General features: G+C 35.9%; 1 protein-coding gene across 3 annotated transcripts in view; it reads left to right on the forward strand.

Annotated features, from left to right (window-relative positions):
* Positions 1 to 23,728, forward strand: part of DOCK4 (dedicator of cytokinesis 4) — a 221,471-nt gene that overhangs the window by 57,342 nt on the left and 140,401 nt on the right. For all 3 annotated transcript variants that reach the window (XM_068189962.1, XM_068189961.1, XM_068189963.1), the window contains exon 2: positions 22,867 to 22,950. In XM_068189962.1, the coding sequence (XP_068046063.1) occupies positions 22,867 to 22,950 (84 nt within the window). The remainder of the gene's footprint in view (positions 1 to 22,866; positions 22,951 to 23,728) is intronic.

The following is a 23,728-nucleotide window of genomic DNA, read 5'->3' on the forward strand; positions in this document are numbered from 1 at the left end:
GTATGTGCAGTAAAGTGCAGATCCAAATAGCTTGTATGTTGTCTTTAACTCTTTTCCTCTGCAAGCTATTTATATTTTGATTTTGCATGGAGGGGAAGGTGTTGTGTGTTGCTTTGGACATATCTTTAAAATTTCCTAGATGGCCTTCAGTAGTTAGACTGTTGTTATGTCTTTGTCATTGTGGATATCAATTCTGTCACTAACAGTAGTGTTTAGAACTCAGATAGATGTACATGAGCAAGACCCGGGAGTGCTGTTGATTCTAGTGGTTCATCAGAAATTCCCCTTTCCCTCTTTGAGAGCAGGGCTTAGGCAAACGACTCTGCTCTGAAGAGCGGAAGAGCTTCAGCTTTATCTGGACAAGTTTGTCTTCATTTAAGTACAAGTCATATTCTGAACTGTGTACAAAATGTACAATAACATAGCTTTTAAAGGAAACAGGATTTTGTAGGAATACTGAATAACAGTTTTTTCTTCCTTGTTTTGAAGATCAAGCAGATTACCCTTAATGTTGCTTCTGAACATGACTATAGGAAGGCTGTAATCATAGTAAAAGGGTTCTTCAGAATTTACTTGTTTGTTTTGGATTTCTTTTATCCTTTTCATGCATGAATTAGAAATGTATTCACAAACTCAGCTTGGGAACTCGGAATAAATTGCAGCATATTCTGGGTGGAAGGGACCTCAGAAAGTCTCTAGTCCATGTTTCTGCTTGAAGCAGCATCAGTTTTGAGATGAGCCCAGGTTACTCAGCACACTATCTGGTTGGTACCCTTGAAAACTTACAGTATGGGAGACTGCACAAGCTTCCTGAGCAGCCTTTTGCACTGCTGTACTGTTTTATTGTGACAGTTTCTCCTTATATCCTTTCAAAAGCCAGATACAAAGATCCAGAATTTCAAACGGAGATTTCCTACCTCCATTCTTCTCCTTTGTAACCTTTCCCCTCTTTAGCTTCTATTCTAACCTCCTCTCTTCTACCTTTCCTGGTGTCACTGATGTGATGTATCCATAACCTTTGAATTTCCCACAAGCACTACTCTTTAAAAGTTTGTAAAGATGATGACAAAAGTAACTAGAAAAGGAAACTAAGGCAAAGAATGCTTTAATGGTCACATTATGTATAAAACCATAATGCTTCTTTGACACTCAAAGCCTGGTACAAATGGAAAGCAAAGAATACACCGTGGTTATTTTGTAGTTCTTTTCTGTTTAAGGAGAGAATAACATGAGTTAAAAGTGTATTTGAAAGATTATGCTACCAGAAGCAAATGGGGTTCTTCAGCTCTTTTGAAAACAGATAGGCAAAAATGTGGAACAGTTATCCATTGACGTGGTGGTTTGCCTTCAGCCAAAGTAGTGTTGAATTCTAATGTCACAACTAAGACTGAAGCAGGGTAGTTCAGTGAAATGGATCTGTTTCTTGTCAGAAATCAAGTTACAATGTTTGTTTATAGTCTTATTATTGAGCCAATATGAAATAATAGATAAGCCAAGAACTAATTGGGAACTGAAGTAGTTTTGTTACCCGGATGTGTAGATGGTGCTTCAGACACGATGAATTTGGAGATTATCCAGAATCTTGAAAAAAAAGAGTTGGAAACCAGGTCATGTAATGTCATTCATCTCTGGGAATAATTTGAATTTCTTGTAAGAAGTGATTGGACAAATTTAAAAAAAAATAAAAGTCCTTCAAAACAAATAAGTGATCCCAGGTGATTCCATACAGTTTAATGCACGATGGAAAGCATTGTAACTGGTCTTGTAAAAGGCAAATTTAGTAAGCAACCCTGCAATCTTCATCATAGTGTTGTGAATTGTGAGCAAATCTGCTGCATGAATATATTATTTTTCCTATTTTTTTCTTTCCTACAAATCTGTCAACATAAAGAATAGCTGCTTTCAAGCTTTTTATCCTGAGCAAAGGCTATTTCTAGGAATAAATGTGCTTTTCTTGAAAAATGTGACCTACAGAAAGTGTATGAGAGCTCTAGGCTTTGTTTTTGGGGGTTACAGTATTTAATACAGATAGAAGTCTTTCTGAGGGTATATAGCTTATTAAAATTGGAGTGACCATACATTTTTAAGAGATAAAAAGTACTGAACTCTAGAATAACAAAATGTTTTCATCAGAAAGCTAGAGTGGTAAGTAAAAAAATGCATGCAATCCTGCTTATCAACACAAGACATAGTTAATAAAATCAGAGAGGAGGTGTCAACTTGTTTAGAAAAGAAATATTTTGTTCTAAGCTGATACTTGTATGTTTAAGCTGCAGATAAATATTTACTGATCTGTATTTCTAGTTTTGTAACAGACTGTGCTGTGTACGCAGTGAGTTCTGTGGTTTGAGCTAATATGCTTATCCTCATTGCTGTTTTGCAGAAGCCTTTAATAAATTTTAAGAAGTGAAGAAAGTCCCTTTGTACTTCCATGTAGTTTTGTGTTTTAAATAGGCAATGTCTGCTTCTGTTTCTTTGTATTTTATGATAATTATACAGCCCGATCTTCTACTTTTTGAACTCTTGCTTTCTACCTCAGTTTTATTTCTTTATTCCTGAAGGTATGTTCAGTGGGTGTGTTTGATAGGTGTTTGTACTACATGTTTGTGTAGGTCTTGTGATAATCAAGATCAGCATGTGCAATGGATTGTATGGTTTACAGGATACATCATAGTTGCTGAATTTCATGCAATTTTGATGCTTGTTAGTGACTCTTAATGATGTTCTTTTGCCAGATCTCCAATCTCTGTATTTTCTTGGAGAGACTGGAGGACTTCAAGTCCTTAAATCCTTAATCCTTAAGAAATAGTTTAGGTTTATATCCATGTTTGATTTCTTGGTACTTTGCTATGCAATGGAGGAACTCTGTGTTTCATGAATAAGGTAGTTATAAAGTGAAGGATTCCCCATTTTTTTGGTTCTGAGCATTAAATGGATTGTTATCTCAATAGCTGCAGCCTCATTTGCTAGTAACTAAAGGGGATGTAAGATATTTAAGTAGGACCTTGACAGGAATACTTATGTCAGTTTAATAAGGAAGAATAAAAAGAGGCTTATTTAAAGTTGCATTTTATAGGAGCTTTACTTCTGCAACATGTGAGCACCAGTGGCTGCAATGCCAAGTGTGCCCCAGCTCTGCCTCTCCCAAGTCCTTGTGCGCTCCCAGCCTCAAGGCCTTGATTCTGGGTAAGCTCTGCTCAGCAATTGCTAAAACATACCTATATTATCCACACAGTTTTTAGCACTAATCCAAAACACAGCCCCATACGAGCTGCTATGAATATAAGCAAATAACTTGCAAAGTTCTCTTTATTAGTGTGGAGGCTCACTTTCCATATTTCACTTGGGTCTGCAGGCTTAGAAGATTGGTCCTGGATATGGTATAAATATTAAATTGAGAGACTAACAGTATGCCACAGCTGGAAATTAGGAAGCAAAATAACTTGTTTTGCCGACAGTATCCTCATGGTTCTGTCTCTTACATGAAATTATTTGGCAAACTCACAGAAAGTTTGTTCAGAAGTAATACAACTGGGTGAAAAAGTGTAGCCAACACCATCATGTATCCCTAAGCAATAGTTATAAGAAAAAATACTGGTAAACTAATTTAAGAATACTTAATGGTTTATCAATTTGCCACTTGGTAGTTGGATCTCACAAAGGCTGCTTTGACTGTGACATGTGACCATGCCTTCTGTTCCAGGTATAGTAACTCAAAATGATGCTTTGTTGCAGGTCTGTCAGATGAATGAAACAATATTAATTTTAGAGCCTCACATTATTGACTAGCTGTTCAAACACTGAATTTTAGGATAAGCAAACATTTTGAGCTCAATTGAAGTTAATGAGCAGATACTCCTGAGTTTGCTTCAGATTCCTACTTCTCTTTCCTGAACTTTTAAAGCTGTCTTTTAATTAATCTCTTTAATGTATTTTAATTTAGCTGTTATATATATTTTTATAAACAAAGCCAAATCTCTCTGGACTCCTGTGCTATGCATATTGAGCTGTTGACTAGGGCCCTCTAGATGTTAGAACCATTTCTTTGGACTTATCTTAACTGAAGGCTTGTTGCATAATAAATACCTTTGTAGATACTAGTTGATGTCCTTTTCTCCTTTAAAATGAAGTAGTTAATTATTTTGTAATTGCTACTTCAGATTTTGCTGGATTGTTTATTCTGGGATGTAGGTATTTGTGATTTACTTGAGCATGTCTATCCTGATCTCTAGGATAAACTGCAATTTTTTCAGTTCGTAACAAAAAGCAGTTTGGAATTGCCTAACTTTGACAGTTATATTTATGGCAGTACAATTTGTTCAGTCATCTTGAGTTTAAAATATAGTGTAATGTGACGAACTTATTTAACACATGCTTAGAAAAGGGTATGGGGGAGGTAATTGAAGAAATGAATTGTCATCCTTTGGGACTGAGATACTAATGCAAATCTTGTGGGAAGGGGTGTGTTGGTGGCTGGGGTTTGTGGAGATTTTTTTGTGTGTAGGGGTTTTTTTTTGATTGTTTGGAGAGTTGTTTTGTTTTATCTTCTCTTCTCTTGTTGTTGTTGCTGTTATTACTTCCTTGTATCCTAAAACAGCCTTTTAAATCACAGTTACCTAGGCTGTCTTTCTGAAATACTTGATTTACCTTGTTTTTTTAATTGCCTGTTTTGAAAGGAGATGCTCAAGTCCCACCACCGGTGTTAAAGTAGGACAAAGGGCCTTGCTGGCTGCTGAGGATGAGGGCAGGAGGTTCTTCACGGTGGGCTCAAGCCATCAGAGTGAAGCCTTGGCCCACCTGCGGGCAGTTTCCCCCATGCGCCCAAAAAGCAGAAATTCACAGGGCTTAGCAAGTGCTTCCCTGCTCGCGGAGAGGAGGATCTTAGCTGCAACTGTTTTTCACATCGCTCACAGTATCGCTCAAGTTTTCCTCCAAAATAACACTTTTATTGCAGTGTCGGGAAGATGAGTTCTGGGGTTTTGAGGATGAGTCCTTGGTGGGATTGTGCCCATAGCAACCCGCAGGGGCAGCTGTGAGGCTGCAGTGCCGCTGGGGCTCAGCCTCTGCAGTGCTGCTTCTCTCGGCACACTGACCTAGAATACTGCCCTAGATCTGCTTCAGAGGATTTCTTTAGTTTTCCCCTTCTAGCCTGTCAGAAACCCCCTCAGGATGGTAGGTAGTTGCAATGTGATAAATTAGCTGCTAATTAGTTTTCTTCTAGAAACATTATTTCTTACCTTTTAAATAATTTTTCTTCCCTTTTCATCTTGACACTTTACTTTCTCTGACACATCATAATGTTAATTAATCTCCTTAATTCATCTATTTGTGTAAATATAGGTCCTTTAGGTTAGTTTGTTGCTTTCTATTAAATTTTAGCTTTGTACAACTGTAAACTAACAAGTTCATTGACTATTAGGAGTTGCAAACTTTTGTAGTGTCCCTTCATCACCAATTTTTTTACAGTGCTTTTGTCGAGATAAATTGCAACACTGAGGCTTTCATGCACAGTAATTACTATAAAATCTCTTCATACTGAAATCTGTCAAATATGAAATGGTGACTGAATTTTATTTTAGCCTCTGTCAAAACAGTAATAAATAATGTTTTGAAATAGGAAGGGATGCTCATGCCTAGTCAGAAAGGGGCATTCACCTTTGAAATGGTCAATGTAATCCAGAAATCACAACAATCTGCTCCTTGTTTAATGGCTTATATGGAATGATTCTTCTGGTCTTAGTCCCATTCTCTGAGAACAAATGACAATATTATAAGAGAAACCAAAACAAGACCCCCCAAAATTCCCTCATCAGTGTTAACACTTGCAGATTTTCTTTGGGGTAAAAAGTCTGAGAAGCCAAAACCAAAATGCTTTCTTTTCCAGCATTTTTGAATTCGGCACCTCTCCTTTCTTTTCAGATTTAAGGTCCTTTGCTGTTTCCTTTATGGCAGCAGTTAACATTCTGTCTGAATAAATACCAAAATCCAACTGTGTGAGAGCTGTAGGCTTGTGTTAACATTATTGGATGTCACTTCAGAATGACAGCCTTAGAGTTTCTTTGGCTATGGTGGATTCATGCAGAATTTCAGCTGCACTTACCTAGTGTGGGCTATCTGTATCCTGCTTTTTCATGAAAGCAAGTCCTGGGGCCATCTCTGATTTGATGGACCACTTAGATTCTCAGAAGAATTCTGTCCTGAAAAGATGCTGGTCTAACCACTCTGTTGGCACTGAATGTTTATGGTTTCCTCTCTAGTAAATGCTCTATTGAAAAGATACTAACAATATTTAAGAATATGTATGTTCCCAAAAGATTTCTCACATAATTGTTCCATTTCTCACAGGTGAAATATTTTAACATTTCCTCCCTGCCTCAGTTTTCTAACTTCTCTGATGCTGGCTTCCTTTTGCCTACATTACCTCATTCCTATAAGCATCCATCATTCTCTCTGCTGCAGAACCTTTCTGCAACTTCTTCAGATTCCTCAATTCTTCCACTTCCTTTTGTGGTTTCTTCCAAATCTCTCCACCTCAGCTCACATGAGACCAAGATTTGGAAGAATTTGCATTAATAATGTATAAAATTTGCTCTGTCTTGGAGTATTTTCCCTTTACAACAGACATAGTCTGGTTTTCACAGAAGTCATTGAAGTTTAATGATTCTTGATCCCCATTGGCCACCCAAAAGTCAGTTTGCAGACATGTCACCAACCTTTTAGCAATAGAAGTACTTGTGATATAACATGGGCAGGGATAGACAAATACTCTAAACTGTGGCAGTTGATTTACTGAATATTTAAAATCTCATTAAATGATTTTAGGGAGTTCCAACACCTTAAGTAAAATTCGGGTTTGAAAGAGCTCCTTACATGCAACTACCTTGATTACAAAGCAGACATTTGAAAACATGATTGTATATTGACAATAAATACAAGTATTGTACTGGGGTTCTTAAAATCTAGAGAACAAAACTGAAATTTTAACACACATGGTTCCACCAGATCACTGTATTGTATCCAGCATAATTTTCCCTACTATAACCACTTATGTTTCTTGTCTTTTTTCTATCAAAGCCCTGCAAGTGCAAAGTACTGCAGTCTGAAAACGTTTTTAAAGCAAGGTGTAAAGAAATAAAGCATTGTTTGGCAGGAGGTAGATTATTTATTAAGTATAATAATGTAGAATAAGACAGATATGCTGTGTTAAATGCAGAGTTGGTGCAGTAGCATTTCACTTTTAACTAAATATATCATGAGCGCAATGCTTTATTCCCAGGGTGAAATCTGAAACTTTGAGCAGGAAACAAAATCTCTAGCTGCTAGTTGTCTATCAGAATATGTCTTTCAGGCTTAATAATGTGATTTTGGAACTGCTCATAAGAATTTTACTTATAGTGGAGAAGTTTATCATCAAGCGTTCACCTATCCTTGGACCAAAGAAAACTGTCTTGAGCTTCTGATATCCTAAATTTAGTCCAAGTTAACTTGTTAGACATAGGGAGGAGACAAATATCACTTAATTACTAAGTGTTACTAAGTGTTAAGCATATTAAGTACTGAAAATCATGGTTACAGTTTGTGATGTAATAAAGCCAGACACTTTGCAGACATTTTTCATTCTTGGTTATTTTTTTCTCTGTTTTACCAAAAAATATAATTTTCAGGATGTGCTGAATGTTAAGATAAATTTGGTTGCACAATGTTTACTTAAAATTATTGCTCAAAAAGAAATAGCTGTTGTTTTCCTCTTTGCCTTTCAAAAGAACATAATTTTATTGAAGTTTGTTCTAACATACTTCTGTGCAAAAGTAAGACTAAATTCTCCTGAGTTGTGAGAGTATAATTTTGTGTGGGGAAAAAAGATTTTTATAATTATGTGTGTATTTTAAACTAGGATTTCTGAATCATGTGATTGATCTTTTTAATACCTTCTAATTAGAACATTTAAGATAGCACTGACCAGATGTAAATCAGTAATTAAGAAAAAACAATTACTGAAGGAATTCTAGATCAATTAGACATGGTCTAAAAGCACATCATTTGTCATTAGTACATGCTTTTGTGTATGTGTTGATAAACATTTTTCTGTTTTCAGAGACAATGGATCCTTTTGTATTTGAGGCTTTGCCAAAATCAAGGGGGGTGGGGGAAGAAATATCAACTTTGCAAAGGTGATTTGCATACTATTACCCCTTATTCTTTGCTTTCTGTGAATTTTTAAGCTTGCTGTGACCTACTTTAGAGTCTTATGATGAGATTAGGAATTTCAGTGAATTCCCTGTTGCAGGATACAGTAGTTTCAGCACTTGTGTTTATGTTGCCACTTTGTTTTACTGGGAATAATGCACAGTTTCCCATCATAAGCCTCTGATGAATTCCTTAATTCCTTTCCTTTGATTTTATTTTGATTTTCCTTGCTTTTTGTTTTTCCTTAATTTTTTTGATTCTTGGGTTTTCATTTGTTTGTTGTTGTTTGAGTGTTTTTTATAATTTTTTTATTGTTTGTTATGTAAGAGAATACCATCTTGTTTTCATGATTTTAACTTTCTAATTCATAGCAGGCAAAATATCGCAGCTACAGGTTTCGTACCATCCTCCCAGTGTCAGCCTTATGAATTCCAGGGCAAACTCAACTGGAAACATTTGTCCTGTGCCAAAATGTTGTAGGTCATTGCCAGAATATTCTTCTTGTCACCACAGCTTTGTCAAAGTCTGGTAGTTGTTTTTATTTTTGTCATCTTATGTATACTGGAAATACAACAAGAGTAAAACCCACATACATGAACCATAGCCACTCTGACATTTGGATTTTCTGGCTGTAGGCAGAGTGTAGTGTCTTGCAGAGACATCAAAATTACTCTGAAAGAACTTTCTTGATAACAAATTTAAGATTAGATAGTTTTGTGTCATAAGTAGGCAGGAGTTAATGAGCCTGCTGAGAAATGGGTGCAGTATAGTATGTATGGAAGCACTGTAGTGTGTTTTATGTTTGGGCTCAATCCTAAGGGTCCCTTTCAAGATAAGTGATTCTATGAGTCTAATAGTGGTTATTTTGCCACTACTGCTGCTATGTCAAACTACTGCAGTAGGAATCAGAATATGATTCTACATATATCCTGTCTTGTAGTTTATGAATAATTCATAGTTTTGAGAAGCATAAATTAATTTTTTCCTTTTCGTTAGTAATTCTATAGTTAAAAAAAATAAGTATGAAGTGCTAAATTGCAAGATATGCTTCCAAAGGTGTAAAGCAAGGTTTTAATAAGGGAGGAGACAAAACTGGTGAGTTTTTTTCTCATTTACTACTACCCTAAATTAATAAGGAATAATATAAAATACGTCTATCTGAACTGTTCCAGTTTTTGCTCTGCTATACTTTGGGTTAGCTTTTGTCTTGCTAAAACCAGAGACCTTTTCTTTTTCAATACTTTTGGAATAAATTAGATATATTTCAAGAATTACTGAACCAGCAAAATGTACCCCAAACCAGAAAACTCAGAACACCCTTGTCCTGTAACCCAATTCCCCTTCCTAGTCCTAGCCAGAAAAGTTTTAAATAGGGCTAACTTTGTTAAAACCAGGTCAACCCTGAATGCTTAATGTAAATCCCTAGTCCTGAAGGAGCATGTTCAAAAAACAAATGGTTTGGGCAAATTAAGTTGGAAGGTTGAATGATTAAGGTGGTATTTTAGTCTTTGGAATGTACTTACCCTACATTACAATAATTCCATTGATCAGTTTAGTATTTGTAGTGACCAGTCTTCACTTTTAAGGTCACATTCTTTCTGTGTCCCAGGTACTACTGTCATGCTTTTACAAAGGCACAAATTAAAGATATCTTCAATTTAATTTAATTCTAATTTGTCCATCACTACTTGATCATTCTATGTGCCAGTGTTGGTGGTTTTTTCAGTCCTTAAAAGGGAAGGTAATGAATTGAAACAGTAAAATAGAAATGATAGAGTTAAGATTACTTTCAGAAAAGTTGAAACATTGGTAGGGATATTCCCAAATAAAATTCATAGTGCGTTTTCTCACTTCTAATCCATCTGAAATGCAAAGGTTGTAAATTTCACAAGATGTACTTCAGGAAGAATATTCTGTTTTGGCTCACTTGACATCTCCCATCCTTTTTGGAAACTGAAAGCGTTAAATCATCTAATTTCCATGCATTTTAGAAAACAAGTATGAAAAGTCATAACACTTCATTGATTTTGCTCATATATAATTTCCTTTCTGTGACACCTCTGTGGTTTATATGCAAGCCTTCAAGGATTAGGTAGGATTATGTTGGTCACATAATGGTATCTCTTTCTGGCACAACAAGTAACCAAATCACCAATGACTGTAATTATCATAGCCATTAACGTTACTGCTGGCTGGAAGTAATGAATTTCATTCCGAGTCCAGCAGTGATTGTTGGCTGACCTTTCAAGCAATCCTAGTGTAGTAGGAACAGGGATTCCTTTTAATTTGGATGGTAATTTTACAGTTCATAAATAGCATATTTTTAATAAGGGAGCTAAAATTATTTAAGGAAGTTAAAAGCAAGTTGCAAGTCTTGATGCGCCTTTTATTTTGCTTTTCCTCCTCAAATTTAAATGTGTAGTGTACTGCAAATCCCTTTCTGCTCTTTTTTACTCCTACTTTCTTTCTGCAAGGAAATATTACTTGTTTTTTATTTGGTCCCTTCAATTTGCTGTTAGGAAAAGTAAGCTCATTGCAGGCTAGGTGTGTTGTTGATTATTTACACACCTGTAATTGTTTTAATTAGTGAGTGGGATTATGATGTGGATCAAATCCAATGGCTGGATCAAATCCAAACAGTGTTTGTTCATGTATAGTGCTCCAGGGATTCAATATTTCATAGAAACACAGAATGTTAAGGGTTGGAGTGGACCTTAAAGATCAAGAGTCATAGATGAATGTCCTTGGGTCCTATGAACTTGTGCACAGTCTAGATGACTGTCTATCTATCTCTTGACTACTTAAATTTAGAGTTCTTGGGCAAAAAATTTCTTGAGAGAGGGGAGGAGAATAATGCAGAAATACCAAATCATACAGTTGTTCTAAAGTCAGCTGTGACTAAGGAAAGTTACTGTTTTTAAATATGTTTGTTCTTAACCATATTAAATTTTGCCATTTGGTTTCCCTCTTGGCAAATAATTTTTTTTCAGTGCCTTTGAAAGTCTTTTCTTTAAAAAGAAGAAATCTCTGTATAGTAGATATGCCACATAATGTTCATCTTACCAGTCCTAAGGGCTTGTTTCACTCACTTTCAAAACCAGCTTTGCAGTGAACTGTTTGTCTAATTTACTAATATTCAACACCTGTGTTTTGCTACTGAAGCTGAAGTTGGGATCAGAAACTGCTTGGTGGAGTACAGACACTGAAAAACTATCAAGCCAAATCAAGACACTAATGTCTTCATGAGTTTCCTATTTTTGTTTCAGAAGGTCTTTTCAAACATGGGAGAAAAATACAGTTTTGTCTTTTCCTTACTTTAGCTCCTGGATAAATCCTATGAGGTCTATGTTATTCTATTTGCAGGCTATTAATTTTAGGGGAAAACCTTGCAGTATTTATGAAAATTAATGATTTTAAATCAGTGTATTAATTCTATCAGGTGTCTCTGATGATATGTGGTGTGATGGCTCTGTGTGGCACTGTGGCCTAGTGTAGCCCTGGAGTTGCAGTTTTTTTGCTGTCCCTCCCTGGGAATGGTCCCTCCTTGGGAGGAAGCTCTGTACTTTGCAGAAGGTCTTGCCTTTTCATTTCCCTTCATTCCCTGCCTTGTCTATGCCACATTCAAGTGAAGTTTGGCAGTGTCTTTTTCTTTAACTCTGTGAGTTTTTCAGCTTGATTCAGTGCAAAACAAGTACGTGGCATCTGGTTTAATGGTGTGGACAGTGGCCAAGTGGATAGATCACAAATCTTAATTTGTGTTAGCTTATTTCAGCATTGTTCCTAACCTGCTGGCAGACACTGGATTGACATAAAAATCTTTTTACCTGTCTTTGCCAATTTTTCTTAGGTACAAAAGAGAGTTTTTGTGTTTAAGTTTCAGGAAAGAGTTCTGTATGTTCTTTCAACTGAAGAAGGGTTGAAAAATGCCTTAATACTTAAAGACAAGAAGTCCCCGTGTCTGGTTTGCCTGGCACTGCCCAGTTGCTTGTCAAAACCGTGATTAGTTTCACTCAGGAAGTATTTTATGGTCCCAGATGATAGTGTGTGTCTCACGGTACTAATTTCTTAGAACAACATCATTGTTTTTTCATGTTTTTCTGCACTTGTGGTATTTGAATGTATTCCTAGGCTTCTATGCCAAATCTAGAGGAAGGATAGAACTGTTACAATGGCAGGGATTTTTAGCGACTCTTCCAAGGTGTTAAAAACCAAAGGAACTACCTTGTCTCTTGAAATACTCCTACCAAAAAAAAAAAAAAAAAAAAATCAGATGAATCAATGAATCATAATATAAACCTTTAAAAAGGACTGTTGCCTCATATGCTTCCTTTCCCCATGGCATCAAACATAATCGCCCCCTTGTCAGCAACCTCCATTATCTTTATTAGTTGCATATACTTTTCAGATACATTTTTCTCATACTCTTTTGTGCACTTATAAACAGTTGCCAACTGAACCTAAACTCTCTTCACCCTTAATTTTGGAATAATAGGCACTATTCTTAAGCAAGAATGAGCAGAAAGTGAAGGTTCTGACTTTCCAAGAAGACCCTACACTTGGATTTTGAAAGTGCACTGTGCTACTGTGCCACAGGAACATTGTTAAAATACATCTAGGTAGTATTTTTTGAGCTTCGAGTAAGGAAAAAAGTGTATGCACTTGTTACATTTCTATTTGGTCACACATTTTAAAATAATTGGAGGATTTCTTTAAATATCCCTGAAGTTTTAACTTTACAGAGATTATGGATTAGTGATGAAACCCTGCAGGGCTAAATACACTAAATTCTGCTGGCTCAGCTGTTGGAATCAGGCTGAAAAGTGCAGTGGTTATTTCCAACCATTAAACCTAATAAACCAGCTTAAAGCCAGAGTGGGATGTTTAAACTTTCATTCGGCTGTCTCTGAGGATTTTCACAGGAGGAAGTAGTTTTGCTTTACTAGTCCTTATAGTTGTGTTCCAGTGTATTTGAAATGCCTCTCAATTACACTGGATCAAGAAAGTTATGCCTCATTTAAGATAACAAAGCATATGCCAGGGTACTTGTAAGTGATTTGTAATCATCTTCCTTAGTTGCACTTAATTCCACACCTTGTGAAATTCTCCTTTAAGGAGATTTACGGATATTTTTATTTACAGAGAATTGGTTGATGTGTGGGACAGGCTACAGAAGCTCACAATTCCAGTTTATTTTTCATGTTACCTAAATTGCACAATTTGCATATTGCATAAGTTGATAAGGTTTTTGTTTTGTTTCTGAAAAATACCATATTGCAATAATTTTTGAAGTGCAGCAAAAATTATATTTAATAAGTGTTCTTTGTAAGTAGCAATATGGTTAAGGCTCATAGCTTAGAAAAGCAGAATAATTTATTTAGTTATAAAATGCCACAGAGAACATTGCATGAAGGCTAAAGTCAAAGTAAACAGAAGTCTTATTGGTAAAAAGAAAGTACTTGAAATGCATTTATAATTATATGGTTGAATATCAGAGAAATACAACTTAGTAGAAGACTAAAACTCATCTGAAATACAATACCAGACAAGCTGAAAAACAATGCCATTGAAAATTGCAGGCTGTGTTGATTTTTTGTATGTTTTGTGTTTGGTTTTGTGCGTGTGTTTGAGTTTTCTATTGTGTTTGGTTTTGGTTTTATTTAATTGTCTTCCACTGATGGCAGGTCAAATACAGAATTAAACCCTGCTCTTCCAAAGGAAATACAAGACAGCGTACAATACATGGAAGGTGTTTCATCTCTGTGGTCAATTGGCAGACCCAACTTTTTGTAGAGGAAATGTGTCCTGTTGTATTAGTGAAGAAAATTTATGCTATGGTTTTCTTGGTTTCCCTGAAGGCTATTTTTTACTTGAGTGGGAGCAAACCGTGCAATTTTAAGAGGAAGCCAGTCTCATTTACTGAAGTCTTTGATAGCAAGCACATGGATTTTTTGAGCTACTGCGCTCTTGTCTAACCATGCTCCTCTTGGGTGCCTCTCGTAGAGTGATTCTTGCAGCTTGCATAGTGTTTGTCTTTTTTTTTTTTTTTTTTTTTTTTTTTTTTTTTTTTTTTTTTTTTTTTTTTTTGCAGTCCATAAGACTACAGCTCTTCTGAGCTTGAGTTTGTTTATGGTGTTTATGTTTGTTTATGGTGCTACTTAAAGTTTGTTCAGAGCTCCAAAATTATGTCACATGAGTTCAGAGAAGCATGTTGTATTATAACGCTTTTGGGGAGGAAAGAGGAGAATAGAGAAATGTGTAGTTATTAGACTTTGGACCATACCCACTGCTCTGACATTATTATTCAGCATTCAATTGTAAGCACATACTCTTGTATTCAAGGCCTTCTTTGAAATAATTGTCATCCTATTATTCTGGAAAAATTTAACTGTTTTCTGGAAGATAACTCCTGTGTTTATAATCATGTGAGGCTTCTAATTTTCTGCTTCAGTTTCTACTGGCTTTGTGGGGATATGACATGTAGCCAGCAAACCCTTTGGCAGATACAAAATTACACCATAGATATGTATTTGAAACAATGTACAACTTTGCATCTCTTAAGTCTTTGGAAGTTTTGGTGGGCTTTAATGAAGCACAAAATGTACTGAAGGGTTGCTATGAGATCTGGCATTTGCAGCTTTGTTGGCTTTGGTAGGCCTCAGATGATGCACTTGCATTGTGGATACATCACAGAATCATTTTGGTTGGAAAAGATCTCTACAATTATCAAGTCCAGCCTTTGATCAATCACCACCCTGTCAACTAGGTCAGAGCAGTAAGTGCTATGTCCAGTAATCTCTTGAATACCTCTAGGTATGGTGACTCCATCACTTCCCTGGGCAGTCTTTTTCAATGTTTAACAACCCTTTCTGTGAAGAAATTCCTCTTGAATTCTAACCTGAACTTCCCCTGATACAACTTGTGGCTATGTTCTCTCATCACCCCTCTTTATCGTACCTGACACTTATAGGAAGTTAGAAAATCCCTTGCTAGTTTATTTGATTTTGCTCAGAAAATATTTTCCCACAGACTGTGAATGAAACATAAATATTTTTCCAAGTAAACAGTTGTAACTCTTTTTCTTGATCATTATTTTAATAATTAAGGCAATTTCTTAACAAAGTTTAAAAATTATTAGAACTTTGGAAGTACTTAGTCTTAATAAAAGATATCGTTATTTTTAGCTAAAGGAGGTTGTTCTTACAGATAGTATCATCTGAACATAACCTACTTTTTTCACTTACTCCTTCCTACTAGCTGGATTTTTAAGTTGTTGCTGTTTCCAGGTAATAAAAGAAAATTCACATTTAATCCTTCCTGTTTATCATGGCAGTCTTAATGCATTGATACTGCATCACTAGCTCTACAGTGAAGAATTAAAGTGAGACCAACTGGTTGAACTTGTTGCAGACTAGTTCTTTTATCATAATTTGATTAAATGCATGAAGACTACACCTGTTTGTATGGAGTCCCCTTGCCTTCTTCCATGATGTCTCTGGTGGGTTTTACATTGACATTCCTTCTCTGTAAAGGACATTCCTGACCAAATTCATGGGAAGAGTTGTGTCATTTATTCATAAACTCTTAAGTTGTACTAGATTTTCTGGAGTTGTAAAGATTTTTTTTTTTTGTTTTATTTTCTTTTTACTTTTAAATTCCTTGTTCCAGAACTAATGCATATCAAAAGAATGCTCTTAACAGAGAGAACATATAGACTTTAAAATATATCAAGCAGGATTTCAAGGAATATAAAGGGCTTAACTAGATGCTTGATAGAAGAAAAAAACCAAATAATAAAATCTCATACCTGCAAGGACAGGGACACTGGTGGTGCATGCTGAATTATTGCAGCTTTGGTGTTCTACATGGACAGCCATTCTCAATAGCAAATAGGTATCATCATCTCTTGTTACTTATAGTGCTCTGTTGTAATATATAGTCCTAATATCTCAGGTACCCAAAGCAAAGAGTGAACAAAATCGTTTGCAGATATTGGGAGAACTGATCAAGCCATCATCAAAGAGGTTATAACATGCCTGTCTGTAGCTGAGATGCAGGATGAAGAGAGCTTGACAAGCATTCAGACATTCACATTAAACTGATTATCTGTGTTAGAGTTGTCCTATGGTTTTTGGCAGCATTGTAATCAGGGATTTGAAAGTGATTACCTTGCTGAATTCAAATGTTGAGCCGGGCACAGGAGGGAGTACAATCTGCTGCAGCTCCATGTCCTTTGTGTATTTCAGACTTGGTATTTGCCTTATCTGTACAGGTAGGCAGTGCTATTAGCAGTAGAAATTCCAGATTTTTATTTTACAGGCAATTGAAGACTAGTTTTCTATATCTATTCTACTTTATACAGTATTTTCAATGCTTGGACATTGATGCAAAGTTTTTTGATTATTTTTTACATGCCTCGACATATTTTCATGAATAGCTGTTCAATAAATATCCATGTTTGGAAAATTCTATGTAAGCTCTCATCTCTTAAGAAAAGTGCTGCCTGTGAGCAGCACTTGAGATGCTCAAAAGTCACACTGAGCTGTCATTATCTGAACTGTGCATTTGATCCTTTTAATTGTGGTGTACACAGACAAGAGAACTCACATTCTTTTATTTCAATACAAATTTGAACGTGTTTATCCTTGATAATCTGCAAGAGATTTAAGAATCACTTTTGTTATTGAAACTAACATTTGTATATATTGTGTTTATTGAAAGGAGATTAAATTGATTCCCCACCCTGCTCCCTCTCTCTTTTCTGTCGCTGTCTTCATTAGCTTGTTGCTGGTTTGCAGCAAGCCTCCTGGGGTGGCTGTAGGCAGCACAATGCATTATGAACAGATGCCTGAATTAACTCGTGTATTAGAAGCATGAGCATGTAGCTGTGCTATCGTTCTGCTCCATCCAGATCAATTCATATGTAGGCAAAGCTCAGTGCACGTGATGGCCTTTTACAGTCAGCTCTGGCCATTTGCCATTAGGAAAGCTGCATGCCTCCATGTGTTTCTGCTGCTAGTAATCCTACCTATTTTGAATCCTGAAAAGGTTTTCAGCTTCTTTTGAGGAGGAAAAGGCTTTATCCTGAAAAAGGTACAGCAGAGAGGGTGACAAGAGATTTTGTATTCAAACTTCCCCACAAGAACAAGGGCATAAGAAATTGCACTGTGAAATGAAAGGAGGACTTTCTCTTACATGAGCATACTTAAACTGGAAAGCTTACTGTGAGTTTGTGGACACTGACATTATGATGCATATAAATTCTAGTTAGGAAAATTCATAGAAGAAAAATGCATCCATAGTTGTTAAACACAGAAATACCATGCCTGGCTCAGGAGATCTCTGTGCTACAAAATGTTGAGAGTTGTACTACTGGATGCTTGCACAGCTTGCCAATGGTCAGCAGCTTCAGATGTGAACTTACAAACGGTATGCTCAGGAGAGTTGTGACAGATTTTTATTCTTTTTTAATAATGGCTGTCATGAAAATGATGTTGCATTTTCTTCAGCTGCTCACAGTGCCAGATGCCTGTTATATTTACTATGGATAAGGCCATATCAAAGGATAGTTTTTATATTTCTGCAAAAAAACCACTGAATCAGAACCTTCCTCAAAGGTAATACATACATGTCATTACTCATCAAAAAACTAAAACCCTTTCCGTTATCAAGTCAAAATACAATACTGACTGTTATGACCAATATAATAACTTCATAATGTTAGAAACTTCCCAATTTCATTTGTTACAGATTTTCTTTTTCAACTGTTGAACAGAAGCAAAACCCCTTGAAATAGTTGTTCCTGTAAGTCTCAATCTCTTAAGAGAAAAGCACTTTTAAGTCCAGAATAAAAACTTTAAAAATTGCTTTTGCTACCAAGAGGACCTGATTTCAATTATAGCAGATAATATCTGGAATCAATAATAGCTTCTGGCCATCTGTTAGGAGGAAAAGAACAACAGTATCTGCCTCATTAGTTCTTACATGCAGATCTCCAGTTATTTCAGGCATAAAAATTTTAAGAATATAACCCCAAGCAAAACTTTGAAGTGGGCCAACCACCCCTGTTGCCAGCTAATCAATTCCTTTTCTATCAGAGCATCTTGTTCCCTGTCAAAGCCAGTCCCTCTGACACAGTGTTACCACCCTTCAAATCTGATAATCTAGTGTGTACTTACCACATTTCTGTGTGCTTTAAATGCCACCTCTCTTAATTGGGGCATCATGACTTGGGGCATTTGAACTAGAGTCTATTTTTCACTCAAGTATTTTGCATGCAGAATATGGCTAAGCAATAATTAATTATTAAAGTAATTTGTGTTCTTCTACCTCATATCTTTTCCCAACTCTTCTCTCTTCAGTTGAAGGACTGTTTTTTATTATGTGAAACCCAAATATGCTTTCGTCATACAAGTGCTCGTTTTTGAACATTGAGCAGTTGCTGTAGATATGACTTCTTTTCATCCCTTTTATATATGGGGGTGTATGTCCTGCCACACAACCCAGAACTGAATGTAATGTGTGTTTCCTTTTGTGGTGTTGATCCTAATTCTAACTTGTGATGAGGGCATCTTGAGCACCATGTCATGTCTGCACCCTTTGTGAGGAGACATTTTCATCTCCTAAATATAAAGTCAAACCAGCCATGAAACCAGCTTGCTCTGAGTGTCTCAAATCCTCTTTATAATGCTAACTATATGCTAGTTGCAAGCAGAAAAATAGATTGTTTTAGTTTTTAGAACAGCAATGCTATCAGCACTCTAAATGAGCAGAAGCTGCACCAAAACCTCCCACTTAGTTTAGACTTTAGTTAGGACCTTGGGCTTGGACAGATCTTTTCACACAGCAGGCACTTTCATACGTAAAACTGTCCAACAGTGAGTGTATCCAACCAGAGATTTTGAATGAGAGCACAAAGATGAATTTTGTTTTGAGAAGCTGAACTTAGGAGCAAACCAAAACTGAAGTTGCTTTAATATTCCATGTCACTATAGTTCTCATTGTATGATTTCATCTTCTGTATAGATTAGGACTTTTGTATCCTGTTCTGTTGTCTTGTTTTTTTATTCTCTGAGCACCCTTTGGCAGCCAGAAAATATTTAATAATGCCAGATGGCTGCAGTATTTGAACACAGCTTCTAAAATATTTCTGAGCATATATCCTTCTACAAACCTTTATTGTGGAGTTCCATGTTTCTCCTGTGGCTGAGAGGTGATTGAAGAGGACATCAATCACTGTCATGTGCTTGAAAATGACATTTATATGACCTTCAGCTACTACAATGACAAAAAAATATATCTAGATGTGGTTTTGATACATAACTTCCCAGGGACATGCATGTGACTATCCATCTGCAAAGACTGCAGGTATTGGTAAATGACCTGTACTCAGAATAGATTTTTCTTCTCCTGTCCATCTTCCTTTTCAAGGTCTCTGGTATACACTTGCAATGAAGAGAGAGAAAGTGATAATTACAACAGCTATTGTTGTTAGAAGATTTAAAACGGGACAAATATGGTGCATATGGGTCAGTGACTGCTGTATGTAAAAAAGTCTGGTTCTATGAGTACGATAGATATGTACTGCTCTTAGGTTGGGAACACCTTAAGCCATGGTCACTGCAGAGTGATTAATTATATACTTACTGCTAGAAGAAAGAATTAAAGAGCATCTGCTTTTGCAGAACAATGTGGTCACTGGAGAAAAGAGTGAGATGTTTAGTACATTAAATTTATATTATGGCTTGCTTAAGAACTCCATGTCCTAGCTGAACCCTGGGATCTTCTCTGGTGGAACAGCAGCTACCTCTTTCCATGCCTTAATTTTAATCATGTATCAGTCATGTATCTCATGAGGTTGCCATTGAAGACTGAGGCAAAAAAAATTGTGGAGTTCTTCGGCCCTCATTTGTTGTTAGCAGTTGTTATAACAGTTGTTATGATGGCCACCTTCTGTCTTATTCCAACTTCAGTAGCATGATTTGATTATTACAAAGTTAGCTGAATCAACATTTGTGAGGTAAGTTTATCTGTGAGTTCCTGTGCTTTTCATTAAATCCTATGCTGCTCTGCAGTGCTCTTTATTTTACTTTGATTGACACCGCTAAACACCACAGGCTACTTGTTTTGAGCCTGACCTTATACCACAATAATCCAGAGAGAGTTTTTCAAGTGTGTCAGGTGAATGTGCTTAGAGGTAAAGATGATGACCTCATTTCCTTCTTTCTTTTTCTAGTACTCTGCAGGCCATCTTTCTAGAAGATATTTTAGGGTATAATTTCATTCTTCATGTTCTTTTGTTCTTCATACATGCTCTAAAATGATTTCTAGCTATTTTCTACACTGTGTCAGATTTCAATCTTGTTTTGTCCTGAAAGTTCTTTTTTAAACTTCTTTTAAAAAAAGAGAGAAGAGAAAAAGAAAAACATCTTTAACAACTCTAGTAACTAAGTAATGAAAACTGAATGTCACAGAAAAGTCAAATCATAACAATGTGACAGGATATATTGGCTCATAAGGAGAAAATTACTGTCTTTTTTTTACTCAATGGAGTTTAAGACACCTCATAACTGTAATAACAGATGAGGGTTTGGTTTGGTTTTGCAAACTTCTTCAGTTAATTCCTTAATTTTATTTTGGTTGCTGTACATGCTATTTTGGCAGGCTTCATATTTCAATTTTACTTCTTTCAAACTAGAAAGGTGACTAGAGTGACTTCTGTCATTCCAGTGCCACAGCAGAATTTAGATGTACATCACCTTGATATTCAGGGAGTTTGCTTCTTATTTTTATTTCTTCATAGTTAATAAATTGTTTTAATTTTCAGATCTTTGTAGAATAATTAACTGAAAAGTTCTAGGTTTTTTTCAACTCTTGGACAAACTTTCTCACTGTACTAATGCTGTCTTGCTACTGAGCTGCTTTAAAATTGGTGCACTTGATCATGGTGTGGAACCAAAGTAGCTTTTTATTTTATGCTGCATATCTCACAGTTTTCAGTTCAGTGTAAAAAACTTGAAGAGTGGGAGTAACACCAAGACAAATAGAGATTGATTCAATACACATTCTTGAGTAGGATCGATACTATAAATACTGGTCTCATGTTGTATCAAAATTTTAGGGACTGTCCAGGGATATGATCTCACAAGACTTTTCAGGCATAAAGACTGTGGGTTAAGCACAGTGGTGATTTTCTCATGAGTGAAGTGATAACTGAATACAATGAGTTTTGAAGTCTTCACATTCTGAAAAAGGATTTGGCAAAAAAGTACTTTTTGTGCATTTTTAAACGTGCTGTCCTATAGCATAAACCATATCCTCTTGGTTTACTCTTAAAATCTGGAACTTTCTTCTGAAGATTCACAAATGAATTTTCAGTTTCTGTGGTTGCTGACAGAATCTCTCCTGCTGCCTTTGATGAACAGTGTGGCAGGCACAGATGGTGGATGACAGGTTATGTTGTGTTTGAGTGTAGTGTCTGCTTGTGGCAGGGTAGACTTCCTACAGCAGGCAAGAGTGTATATATGTCCTTGCATATATGCATATCTTCTTGGCTTTTTTATGTGACATTTTCTTGTCATCCCTCTCAGTTAGTGGGATTTCTTTTTTTCTTATGAGATTTGGGGTTTCCTGTCTAGATGGGTAGGTATTTGACAGCAGTAAGACTGATGTTACCTACAAAGTCTTTTTGTGCATCATGCCCTGGTAAATAGGCTGTTTTCCTCTTCCACTTCAAAATTCAGCTCTGAAAGAAGATTACAATACAGAGAATCAAAAGCACTATTGCTTGGTCTCGTGGCCTGAATTAGGCAATATTTTAATTCAGCATTTCAAGTACAGGAAGAACAGGATTGAATAGCTGAATTGCTATCTAGAATGTATTTTCAGCATTTTTAGGAGTGAACTCTTTGAGTGGCTTTTGGGTATTCTGTTTTGATTCAGAGTGAAAAAATAGCTGTCTATTGCTTTAGAATTAACAATATAAGACTTAATATTTGGCCGTTGTGTGTATTTGGGAACATCACTGCCTGGTGGATGTTTTGTTTCTGAAGCATGTTTTATCTCCAGCTCATTTCTGTAGCTCTTGTGCCAGCTCATGACCTCCCTTCAATTGCTTCGGTGAAGCTGCAGGGGAAGCTTAGTGTGCACTTGATGTATTGGAGTGAACGACATGCTTTAGCGGTCTCCACCCCCTAACCATTTCTTCACATTTGGGATTATATGGAGTGCTGGGTCTATAGCATCCATAAAGCAAATGTGAAGTAAGGTTTTCTTTTCATAGTGTGTGAGTGGTATGGATGGCAACAAAAATATTGGCACATACTGGCATTTTCAGCTCGCAAAATTCTGAGGTCTGATGTGTGTTAGCGTAAGCATTTGGAATAAAACACTTTCTGTCCTTCGGGGTACTTACACTAGCTAATAGTGTTCTCTAGTACAAGCTTTCCATTCATGTATCATAAGGCTGTGTTTAGGTTTCTTTCTGAGTCCTGTGTTTTGAATATTCTGCTCATAAAAGTAGCTTAATGATTCTTTCTTTTGACTTTTTTCACAGCTTATTACATTTGAGTAAGCCTGTTCATTCTAACATGTAACTTCTCGTGGTAATATACTATTTTGTTAACAATAGGAATAATTTATATTTTAATGTTGTGAATAATTGAAGCATATTATATTTTTCAGTAATTGCTGGTTTTCGAGGGACAGTCCCACATGGCCTATCATTGGAGATTGGAGACACCGTTCAAATATTGGAGAAATGCGATGGTGAGTTCACAGGTGATTCCAGTGAAAATTAAGTTTTGTGTATTGATAATGTGAAGCCCATTAATATTCATTTATTTTGTTAAAGTAACACATTTTTTAAGACAATAATATAATACATTTTGGCATCTTAATTTTTTCCATAGTTCCAGTGAGCGCTAATCTCTGAAATAATTAATTTGCAGTACATTAATTTTTATTTAATCTTTCTGTTTAATAAACATTTACAGACAATAAGAGTTATAACAGAGACAAAGTCTCTCATGATTCTTCTGCTTTCTTTGTATTTCTGAGGGAAATCTGGCTGTCATCAAGACATTTTCAAATTAATTCAACACAACTTTAAAATCTTAAAGCAGTGTACGCATTCTCTTCTACCTCTTTTTTGTGCTAGAGAATGCAAATAAAATTTTAGCAAATGTCTGTTGCTAGTGTCAGAGAAATAAAGTTGCATTTTCTTTTAATAATCTCCCTCCTTATCACTTAAAAATCAACACATTAATTTTTAAATAATTTTTAATCTTTTTTATCATTTGGGATCATATAGGGTTTTTTTTGTAATATAATATCAGGTTTATATATGGTTAACCTTGTAAGAAATGTTCTTTTAGAAGGCATAGGATCTATTCTGTTGAATCAGATATATTATGAATTTTATATAGCATTGTGGTTGATAGATGTAGAACCTGAAGCCCAGAAATGATGTGTAAATGTTTTTAGTTAGTAAGAAACTATTTCTGTTTTGACTGTTGTGGTGTCCAGTGCAGAAATGACTTGGGTT

Source organism: Anomalospiza imberbis, chromosome 5 (genome assembly GCF_031753505.1).
Source record: "Anomalospiza imberbis isolate Cuckoo-Finch-1a 21T00152 chromosome 5, ASM3175350v1, whole genome shotgun sequence".
NCBI lineage: Eukaryota > Metazoa > Chordata > Aves > Passeriformes > Viduidae > Anomalospiza > Anomalospiza imberbis.